This window comes from Gekko japonicus, unplaced genomic scaffold (assembly GCF_001447785.1).
Source record: "Gekko japonicus isolate JY-2015 unplaced genomic scaffold, Gekko_japonicus_V1.1 scaffold86, whole genome shotgun sequence".
NCBI lineage: Eukaryota > Metazoa > Chordata > Lepidosauria > Squamata > Gekkonidae > Gekko > Gekko japonicus.
This window is the reverse complement of record NW_015172005.1, coordinates 1,568,249-1,580,188: the sequence shown is the minus strand read 5'-3', so window position 1 is coordinate 1,580,188 and position 11,940 is coordinate 1,568,249. Positions and strand designations below refer to the sequence as shown.

General features: G+C 47.1%; 1 protein-coding gene across 1 annotated transcript in view; it reads right to left on the bottom strand.

Moving 5' to 3' along the window:
• The window catches only part of LOC107117956 (oncostatin-M-specific receptor subunit beta-like), a 64,468-nt gene extending 53,794 nt beyond the window's left edge, over window positions 1–10,674 (bottom strand). The window contains exon 1 of the mRNA XM_015420155.1: window positions 10,236–10,674. Coding sequence (XP_015275641.1) covers window positions 10,236–10,674 — 439 coding nt within the window. The remainder of the gene's footprint in view (window positions 1–10,235) is intronic.
• Window positions 10,675–11,940: the final 1,266 nt, after the last annotated feature.

Below are 11,940 nucleotides of genomic sequence, written 5' to 3'. Positions count from 1 at the left end.
AAGCAAACTGGGTTCAAAATCAAATGTGTATGTGTGTAGACAGTCAACCTGTGTGTGTGTGTGCATTCTACACAAGTGTTATTAGTTAACGGAGGTTTTGTGAATCCGCACACATTAAGGGGTCCTGCCAAGCAGATCCAACGGACCACTTTCCCACCATTCAGTGCCTATGTTTCCTTCACGAAACAACCTTCTCAACCCACATAGAATCACAGAATGTTAGAGCTGGAAGGGACCTTGCAGGTCATCTAGTCCAACCCCCTGCACTCTGCAGGAGCATAGCCGAAAGATAGCCCCACAACATACCCAAAAGATGGTCGTCCAGCCTCTGCTTGAAAATGTCCAGCAAAGGAGCATCCACCACTTCCCGAGGCAGTCTGTTCCACTGCTCAACCACTCTTACAGTTTGGAAGTTGCATACGTGCATACATAGTTGCGTGCTGAGGACTACTTCAGATTGAACACTTCTATTTAGGGGGGGAAACCAAACTCTAGGGTTGCCTAATGCCTACTTTTAAGCTGGCCCCTCTGGCTGTTCCTATTATTATCAGTTTGATCTGCAGCAATTAACAGGTGACACTCCAGATCTGCATCCTGTGAAAAGATTCAGGCGCAGATTTCTGCATATCAAATTTTTATTAAAGGGATAGGACATTTCCTACCTGACTAGTTGGTGGCCTTAGATCCTGATCAGGATAGACCAGGCTGGCCCGATCTCATCAGATCTTAGAAGCTAAGCAGGGTTGACCTTGGTCAGTATTTGGAGGGGAGACCACCAAGAAATACCAGGGTCACGATGCAGAGGCAGGCAAAGGCAAACCACTTCTGAACGTCTCTTGCCTTGAAAGCCCTTAGTGGTCGCCATAAGTCAGCTGTGACTTGATGGCAAAAAAACAACAACGTTGGTAACCTTAAATATGGCTGCAGATGCACACGTTTTGTAATGTCTGAATGTTAGTGCAAAATGAAGAGAAGGTGCCAGGAGGTTTATGATGTACATCAGATATTAAACAGACAATGGCATAAGGGCGAAAAAAATGAGTACAACAGTCTTTCAGCATTTTTTTTTTAAATGAAAAGCAGCTGCAATCTCATTCGTGGCCTCCTGGGATATTAGCTAAGTAGGGAGCAATGTTCCCTCTAAGCTGTGGAGTCTTGTGAGCAAAAATTCTATATTGTAAGCTACTGGTGTTAAAATTGTGAGCGAGGGATTTGGCTTCTGTATAAACTAGTTTGCTCTGGAGCCCTACTTCCTGAGCTAAGGCAAAAAATGTGTGAGCCGGAGTCTAAAAACCTGTGAGCTAGCTCACACTGACTCAGCTTAGAGGGAACACTGGTTGGGAGGGATACTTTAGCTATTTCAACACAGGCCATTCCTTCCTAACAATAAGCCCTCCTCTCCAATTTTGAGATATTCATTTCCTTTGGTATCCCCCCCCCCCCGTACACAACACTCAAAAAGCGGTCACTGTTTGGTCCTTGAATCTATTAAACATCTTCATTATGTTGTATGCTAATTTGCTGCTCACCCTCTACCTATACGTATGGACTGGCATTTTCCATTTCACTGTATCTGAAGAAGCGTGGGTGCACACAAAAGCTTATACCTTGAATAAAACTTTGTTGGTCTTAAAGGTGCCACTGGACTCAAACTTTGTTCCCTCCTCCCCAAAATGTTTTTGCATCTATGAAGGAAACTATACAGGTAGTTTGGTTCAGAAAAATTGCTGGAAGATAAAGTGTTAAGTCACCATTCTAGCTGCCATTTCTCTCCTTAAACTGGCAACCTTCTGAGGCTTCTTTTCTTTCTAGAAAGCAAGTAGGTGACTATTAGCACATGTCTTGTGCAGCATCTAGTTTGACTCCAATGGGGCAGAGCACAGATCCATCTGGCGAGTGACTGTCTCTTCCAAAAGCAATTCTCCATACCCTCACGTATGTGTCTTTCCCAACATTACTCTTACTACTTAAGATTTCTATAACTAGCAAAATCAGAGAATCCAGAGACAAACCGGACGAGACGCTGAAAAGCCATGATCACCTCTCCTGTCTCTTTAAATTTATTTTATAGACATCAGGAGGCAGAAGAGGGAAACTGAATCAGAAATATGGTACTGGAGGAGAGAGTTAGCCTTTCCCCTTGCACATGACTCCCGGCATGAATCTTTCCCCTCCTATCCTCTGGAAGCTACAAGTCATCCAGATGGGAAATATTCACAGGACCTGTTAGTTTTGGGAAGAGAGTATTTACATTAGGAAACTGTCATGCATGAATCCTCCTTGCTCTTACATGGTAATCCCAAATCAGGATCCCACGGCTATTCCAACATCTTGTCTTGCTGGCCTCATTCCTACTCTCTGAGGTGTGCCTTTTTGCCAGCACTCTTCACAGTTTTGACGAGGACTGGCAACATTTTCTTCCTGCTCTCTGCTACTGCGTCTGTAACAACAGCCCTGCGGGCAGGAAATTAATCTGCTAAAGGTGTTCTGCCTTACTTTCCCTCTCTGTGCCAGGAAAAAACCACACATCGCTATATATCTTTGTGTCAGGCTTCTGTTCGGGGAAGAGCACATTCCTGGATTGTCAGCGCTGCAACAACATTTCAGAGAGTAGCTCTGTTGCTCTGCAGTAAGTTAGCTAGATTCGAATCCAGTAGCATCTTAGAGACAAACAAGATTATCGAGGTATAAGCTCTCAAGAGTCAAAGCTCCCTTCTTCAGAAAAGAAACGAAAAGAGACGAAAAGAAAAGAAAAAGATCAGAAGGGTTCCCCACCAAAACCTGGCATTGCCCTGTTAACAGAAAGCATAACCTGAAATATTATAGGAACACACTGACATTACACATGGAAAGTAGCTGAGTCTAGAAAGAAGAGTCAAAACAAGAGAAGAAGCCCCTGGAAAACAAAATAGCAGCCTACCTTCTGCTTCTGCCAGCTGTCTTCTTAGAATACTCTTACGGAACTTTCTCAAATGCTCCCTCTTACTAGCTTTCCACTGCATTCTGTCGGAGCCTGTTCTTTATTTCCTGCTTTTATTCTTTCTCCTCCCTTCACAATTATGAAAAGTGTGACTCAATTGTTATTATCGTGAAGATAGTAGACCCAGTGCCAACAAGGAGGAGCCGAGGAATGAGCAGACAAGATGCCAAGATGCCACTGAAGGAAACCAGGTGGCAGAGATAAGTGGGGAACTTTCACTGATTTAGTATACTACCAACAAAAGGTTTTTTTAAGGACTTCCTCTATCCAGGAAATGGAAAGAAATGACGACCAAAAAAAAGGAGTTGATCCGAACTAGAAATATGTGTTGCGACATTAAGAATACCTGAACAGAGGTACCTCTGCAACATAATTTGCTGTGTGTTTTCCTGAAAAAGGTTCTTGGGTATTTCAATAGAGGGATGTGTGTGAATATCACCCCCAATTTTAAGAAGACATGCTGTTCTTTCCAGAATACACCCCAAGAGAGCTGGACTCAACATTTCCAAGCTACATATTGGTGCCAGCACAGGTCTTTGAATAGGGCTCTATTTCCAGGTTATGTTCCAGGAAACTCTGTGAATTATCCAACAGATAATTCACGAGTAGCTGCACCCGCGAGACGGCCCAAGAAATGATCACAAAACAATAAGCTCTGGACTTTTAAAAAAAGATCTTTTATTTCATGGGAGGGGTTTTTTTTTCCCTCTGAGCCACTTATAGCTTCATTTCTAGTACACGTCTTGGTCCATGTTACATTTTTAAGACAGAAAAAACATGCGGAGGTGGCGGGAGAGCTCGAGAGATCTCCCAGTATTCGGAAGTGTGTGTATAAAGCCACTTCTGACTTGCGGCAACTCTATGAATTAAATACCTGCAATTAACAGCCTATCATTAACAGCCCTGCTCAGGTCTTGCAAATTAGCTCGAAATGTTTTTTCATTACTCAGAAATAACTGTCATGGAACAGAAGACTGGCAACCAATGTTCCCTCTAAGCTCTGGAGTCTTGTGAGCAAAAATTCTACTTTGTGAGCTACTGGCATTAAAGTTGTGAGCATGTAGTTTGGCTACTGCATAAATTAGTTTGCTCTGGAGCCCTCCTTCCTGAGCTAAGAGAAAAATATGTGAGCTGGAGGCTAAAAAACTGTGAGCTAGCTCACACTAACTCAGCTTAGAGGGAACACTGGACTACCATGCCTTATAAACTGTGGAGGAACTTTTTGCCACTATGTCTTGTGATGTCTGTGGATAGGAATTGTGGACCACGGAGTGCCTCGCAACAAGTAGTTCTGTTTGCAGAGAGCGATTTCACCTCTCACCATGGCTGATTCTGCATCCTGCATTCGCTCCACATTTTCACAACTGCTGGGAGGAAAACGTGCAGCCCAAAACCACATTCAAATACCTCGTGGCAACGCCGTACTGACTGCAAAGTCACCCCTGAATGGGCATAAAACGGCCATAAATCTATGCAGAAGGTACCATAAAATCCGACAATAAAAATGAGGCTGAAGTTGATTCCGTATTCCCAGTTCCTTATTCATTCCTTAGGTAAAGGTTCCCTTGCTCGAAAGCCAGTCAAATCTGACTCTAGGGTTGGGGTGCTCATCTCCGTTTCAAAGCTGAAGAGCCAGCGCTGTCCGAAGACATTTCCATGGTCATGTGGCCGGCATGACTAAACACCAAGGCGCACGGAACGCTGTTACCTTCCCACCGAAATGGTACCTATTTATCTACTTGCAGTTTTTTGCTTTCGAAATGCTAGGTTGGCGGGAGCTGGAACTAGAGACGGGAGCTCACTCCGTCATGCGGCAACTCGGGTCTTGAACTGCTGAACTACTGACCTTCCACAGCCTGCAGTTCAGCGTCTTAACCACTTGAGCCACCGCAGCTTCTTATTCCTTATTCATTCCTTATTCGCGTCTTATTCATGAATTCATCCAAAAACACTGAGGAGAGTCAAATCTAGCTGTTTTTAGGACTGCAGTTATAATTTGTAGAGTACTTCTTTTCTTAAGAGGTGAAAAGTAAGTACAAGAAATTGGGAGACTTTAGAATGATGCGTGTATACAATACAGCACACAATTAGTGTGGAGCTGGATAGAACTTAATGATATCATGGCCGGTGTGATGGGCTTAGAGGCCTCAGGGAAGCACCAAAAAGCTACTGACAAGGTTGCCCCTGACTTTTCCACAAAGCTGGGTGATGTGAAGAGGGCCGGGAGACATCTAGAGCACCACTGGCAGAAAATTCATACGGAATCTGACAGAGCATCCTATGGAGTTCAGTGGAAGACTATCAGTGACAACGGCAAAGAAGAGTTAACTTCTCTGCTATCTTTGCATCTGACAATTCTCAACCATTTATTTCACTATTTATTTAAAACATGTCTGTGCTGCTTTTCCATCCAAACAGTTTCCCCAAGTTGGCAAACATCCATAGAATCATAGAGCTGGAAGGGACCTTCAGAATCATCTAGACCAACCCCCTGCAGGAAATTCACAAAAACCTCCCCCTCCACACTCCCATTGACCCCTGTTCCATGCCTAGGAAATTACAAAAAAACCTCCAGGATCTCCAGCCAAACTGGCCTGGAGAAAAATTGCTTCCTGACTTCAAAGTGGTGATCAGCATTTCCCTAGGTGTGTGAGAAAGGGCCACAAGAACTAAGCACTGGGGCAACCCTTCCCACCCTCCCTCTCATGATCTGCCTAAGTCCACAGAATCAGCATTGTTGTCAGATGGGCATCTAGCCTCTGTTTGAAAAGAAGCAGCAGAAGAAGCAGCAGCAGCAGCAGAAGAAGAAGCAGAAGCAGCAGAAGCAGCAGAAGAAGAAGAAGAGGAGGAGGAGGAGGAGGAAGAAGAAGAGGAAGAGGAAGAAGAGGAAGAAGAGGAAGAAGAGGAAGAAGAGGAAGAAGAGGAAGAAGAGGAAGAAGAGGAAGAAGAGGAAGAAGAGGAAGAAGAGGAAGAAGAGGAAGAAGAGGAAGAAGAGGAAGAAGAGGAAGAAGAGGAAGAAGAGGAAGAAGAGGAAGAAGAGGAAGAAGAGGAAGAAGAGGAAGAAGAGGAAGAAGAGGAAGAAGAGGAAGAAGAGGAAGAAGAGGAAGAAGAGGAAGAACAGGTGCAAGTGGAGGAGTGGGGAATCAAACCCGGTTCTCCCAGATTAGAGTCCTCACACTTAACCACTACACCAAACTGGCTCTTCAAAGAAGGAGAGCCTACCACATTTAAAACCTTAAAACAACATTCAAAATGTACAGCTGAAACATTGAAACAATTCAGTGAAAACCTATAGACACACTAATACAAGACAACCAGGGAGGAAGGCTAATAAGAATTACAGGGGATATGCGGGAAATAAACCCCTTCACCCGCTGGAGAAAAACAATGATGGAGGGAGACATAAGAATCTCCCTGGGGAGGGAGTTCCAAAGTTTCACTGCCATGACCAGGAAGGCACTTTATCGGGATGCCACCCATCTACCCTCATGGCAGGGACACTCAAGGCCTTCAGAGATGACTGGAGTTGACAGGAAGGTTCATGTGGCAGAAAGTGATCCACCCGACTTGTTTAAGGTATCTCAGCATCTACTGACTCCTAAATCCAAGTCTCTATTGTCCCAGAAACAGGAAATTAGTTGTGGTGCTTCTGCAAAGTTTTTTTTTGCCAATAAAATATCTCAAATACATTTTGATTTGGATGCTAGTTGTAATGTGGCTCAGATGAAACGTCTAATCAGCCATCTGGCTCATCTATGGGCCATGTTGATCTGGACACCACCAAGGATGTTGACAAGCTGCTGGGATCTGTGAAGGCGGATTACACACTACAGATCCCTTCTTTGCTTCCACTTTCTTTCACATTTCTGCAATCCCAGTCCTATTACACTGCTTGCATTGGTTGATGTTGTGTAATCTCAGGCTATAAATGTAAATATTTTTTTTAAAATATATATATTTTTATTTATTATACACAACAATAACTACACAAAACATAACAAACATACAACATGTGGTCTATCTTACCACATTTAAAACAGATCCTCTGTACCTCCTTAAACATAACTAACTAGACTAATTTTGCATTTATCCAAAATATTTGAGTTGATTAAATATTCATTTCAATCCAATCATATACATTTGACCAGATTTTTTGAAAAACTGAATTCATATTTCCATAAATTTTTTGCGTCAAGTTATCCATTTCAATCACCTCAATAACTTTGTTAATAAAGTCCCATGTAAATAAATATATATAAAACTTCTGGTCTATCAGGAAACCCCATCCTAGGCCTCCCATGTAACTTGCAATGTAGCCCTAAGAACGGAAAGAAATTGCATTTATTTCCATAGGAATTTTTTAAAAAAACAACAACAATTTTATTGGGATATAATAAAAAAGTCAAACACATATCAAACTTACATTTGTTATATATCCTTTCCACCTCCCCCCCCCCATTCTTAGGCTTCCCACAGTGCTCCAACCTCCAGCCCATGTCTTCAATTCTATTATTTACTCCTTCCACCTTCATTTCACATCTATAGGTAACTTCTCTTTCAACTTTTGTTCTTATACGTTATATATTTATCTCTATTCTATTAACTTTTATATTTCAATAGTTATCAAAGGAAAGCAAATTGTCCTTCACATCCCAGTATTTCTCTAGATAGTCTTTCAGATCTTTCCAATCTGCAAATTTCCATAGCAATGTTTTGACCTCAGTATAGGTGGAATGCATTTTAAAGGGAAACCAAAGTTGTCCAGGAGATCCCACTACAGACCTCTTGCACAGAGGTGGGTTTACAGTAAAGGACCCCCAACTTCTTCATCACTAACCCAACAGGAAGGGACCAAAACAGCCTCATCCAAACTTGATGCCTCTAGGAGACCCACGGGGTTGCCAACCTCCAGTTCTCCGGTTCTCCCACTATTACTACAGAAATCAATTCACCTGGAGAAAATGGCCACTCTGGAAGGAGGCCTCTGAGGCATACCGACCCACTGAGGTCCTTCCCTTCCCCAAACCCTGTCTTCCTCAGGCTCCAGCCCCCAAATCCTCAGCTTTTCCCCAACTTGGAGCTGGCAACCTTACGGAAATGATTGCCACCCCCTTTATGACAGACCCAGTTCTGAGAGACCCAGCCTGAGCTTCCCCCATCCCTGCCTCTCCACACAAGAAAGACTATTCCTGCCAAGTGTCAACCAATGGGGGGGAAGCAGGTGCCAAGGTAAGGAAAGATAGGCAGCAGGTCTAGAAGGAGAAGATGAAGAGACTGGATTTATACCCCACCCTTCACTTGGAGTCACAGAGTAGCCTACAATCTCCTTCCCCTCCCCCTCCCCACAGCAGACACCCTGTGAGGTAGGTGGGGCTGAGAGAGCTCTTTCGAGAACTGCTCCTGTGAGAGCAGCTCTGAGAGAACTTGTGACTGACCCAAGGTCACACCAGCAGCTGCATGTGAAGGAGCGGGGAATCAAACCCGGTTCTCCCAGATTACAGTCCAGGCTCCTAACCACTACACCAACCTGTCTAGAGAGAGAGATTCAGACTACTCACCTACCCAGTGGGGTTTAGAACCTGAAAAGCTGATGGGGCAGGAGGAAGGAAGGGGTCCCGCCAGTTCCCCGCGCCCGCAGGTCGGAGCCGGCGGGGAGTGGGGGGGGGGACGCTCTTTGGGATCCCTCCCCCTTTCACGCCCTTGGGAAGGAAGGATCGACGCTTTTTTCCCAAGAGGAAGGAGGGGAAGGCAGCTTGCGCGGGCGGGACGGGGAAGGGGGAGGGCTTGGGCTGCTGCTTCCTTCGCGGGTCTCTCGGGACGGGCGGGAGGCGGCCAAAGTATGCAGGCTGTTGCGCGGCAGGGGGTGCTTCGTTCGCCTTCCAAGGAAGCGGGCCCGGGAGATTGCGTGGGCGACTCTCCACGTCGTCTCTCTTCCCGATTCTGGGAAGGGTTTCGTCTTTCGGGGACAGGAAGTCTGTGCGGGGCAGCGCCCGAACACGCCGTCGCCACTGCTAACTTTTAGCCCGTTGCGCCTGGGAAACCCTCCCGCTGTCGCCGGTGGGACTCTCCTTCCCCCCAAAGGGCCCGGCCTGCCATTGCTGAAACCAGCGGAGGAGGAAGGCCTTTCCTCGACGCAAAGCGACGGGGCGCAGCGCCGCTGACCCGGCCGGGGCGTCCCGAGAGCAACATCTTTGCATGAGCTGCTGGGTTACAACATTTCGCCTGAAAAACGCGAGCGAGGGCGGCGGGTCGGACGGTCGGTGTCTGACGCCATCGCGGATGATCGCAGGCAGAAGGGCCCCCGCCCCCCCGGCCAGTGTTGGGGGGGGGGGGGAGCGAGGCTCGCGATTACCAAAGGAGAGGTTATTAAGAGCCATTCGGAGGGAGAATGGAGGCTGCCCGTTCTGACCCGAGGAATTCCACATTTGACAGCAGTGCCTTGGAAGAGAGAAGAGATTGGATTTTGTAAGGTATCCATCCCAGACCGTGGCCATTTCATCAGGCGGTCATCCCAAGCTGCCAAGCTTTGCTCTCAGGAACAATGGGACAAGCTCGGCAGGCTAGGCTCCCAGCGAGAGCCTATGGAACTCTCGGCCACTAGCAGTGCCTTGGAAGAGAGGAGAGATTGGATTTTGTAATGTATCCATCCCAGACCACCGGCGCGGTCATGCAAAGGGCCGAGCTTTGCTCTCAGTAACAATGGGTCAAGCGGACCCTAGCCCAGGCTACGCTCCCTGTGGAGAGCCTATGGAACTCTCGGCCACTGTAAATAGCCAATCACTTGGGTGTGGGTGTGTTTTGGGTGTGGGGTTGTTGCACATATAAACCAGCCTGCGAGCTGGTTAGTTTGTCTTCTTCTGAGCTGAAATAAAGTATGAGAGCTGAAATCACTAGTAAGTCTCAGTATTTTTCAGATTTATAGCCTGTCCCTCACTACCCGAAGGAGTCTCAAAACCGGTTACAATCCCTCCCACTCCCCACCCTACCCCACAACAGATACCATGTGAAAAGTCCTCATACATCTCAAGTGATTCAGCTCATAAGGTTTATTAAGCAGGAACAAGACAACTTTAGTTTATATTCCCACACACCCACCCAAAACACACCCCCACACCGCAATAAGCTATTTATAGTGGCCGAGAGTTCCATAGGCTCTCGGCCAGGAAACTAGCCTTCGGATAGGTGCTGGCTAGGAGCCACTTAGTCCATTGTTTCCTGGAGCAAAGCTCGAGGGCTGGAGCCACCCCCGATGCACTCAGCAGAGTGCTGGCCAGTGGTGGCGTAGTGGGTCCCAGTGACAGTGTCCCATGCATAGCTGGGGGGTTGTCCTGGGGGGTGCCAGAGGGGAAGTGCACGGGCTCCGCAGCAGGCGTTGCTGGTGGTGTTGACGGCCGTGGTGGTGCTGTGGGTTCCGGGGCATCAGGGATTTCAAATTCCTCGGGGTCCAGCAGCAGCGTCCGTCGGTGCAGCTGGTCTATATGGCGGTGTAGTATCTGCCCGTCCTCACTGGAGACTTTGTACGTTCTGGGCCCATTGATCCTCACCACTTGAGCCGGAATCCAGGCCAGGCCCTGTGCGTAGTTCCAGGCATACACGGGATCCTCAGGAAAGAATCTCCTGGCCGCCTCATGGGACTCCGTGGTCGGTACCTCTTCTGGGGCGCAGTCTGGGTGCAGGTGGTCTAGGAGCAGCATGAACCTCAAGAGTGGGAAACAATTCCAGGTTGGATCGGGACCGACAATTTCAGCCAAAAGTGACAGTTACCAAAGGGCTGGCCAGAACATGCAGAATGAAGATTTTCCCGAACATGATGAAATACTTGCAGAGAATGATGAAGAAAAGATGTCTGTCTGCAGATGACATAACTTTCAGCCTCATCGTCTTCTGATGTAAAGATCTGGAAGGAAATTGGAAGCGGTCATGGCTTGTTAGTAGTATACAGGTTTTGCATTGGTAAAGTGCCAGATTTACTCCCTGGCATATCCAGTTAAAAGGATCTCAGTTTACAAATGGGTTGGGAAAGAGCTTCTGCACTGGCCTTGAAGAATTGCTTCCAGGCAGAATGCTCGGGTAGGTGGCCCAATAGCATGAAGCAGTGTAAGGTGTCTTCTTACCTTGCTGCAACCTGAGACGCATTAATTGGAGAAGCAGAGGGTTGAATCTGGGCCTTTGTGCATGCGCTCTGTGACCAAGGTAGAACTGCTGCCCTAATTTAAGCCAGATAGTTCAGCTATTTTCAATGCCAATTCTCAACCTTTGAATCCAGTGGTACCTTTAAGACCAATAAGGTTTAATCCTGGGTATAAATTTTCAAGCTCCCTAGGGCACTCAAGGAAGCAATGGTCCGCCCTCTCCTGAAAAAAACATCTCTGGACCCGGCCGAATTAGCCAACTATCGACCGGTGTCCAATTTGCCCTATTTGGGCAAACTTATTGAGAGGGCAGTGGCGACACAGCTACAGGGCTTTCTGGATGACACTTCTGTCCTCGATCCCTTCCAGTCTGCCTTTCGCCTGGGTCATGGGACGGAGACGGTACTGGTCGCTCTGACTGACTACCTCCGTAGGCATCTGAATCGTGGCGGTGTGGCGGCACTGTTGTTGTTAGATCTGCCGGCTGTGTTCGACACGGTCGACCACCAGTTGCTAGCCCACCACCTCACCGACGTGGGGATTCAGGGGCTTGCCCTTCAATGGTTTGCCTCTTTTCACCAAGGTCGGGGACAAAGGGTGGCGATGGGGGATCAGCGGTCCCAGAGATGGCCTCTTGAATGTGGGGTGCCTCAGGGGGCGGTGCTGTCCCCGATGTTCTTTAACATCTACATGCACCCCCTTGCCCAGATCGCCCGGAGTTGTGGGCTTGGGTGTCATCAATATGTAGATGACACCCAGCTCTATCTGATGCTGGGCGGCCGGTCGGACTCCACCCTGGATGACCTTCATCGGGCGTTACAGTCCGTG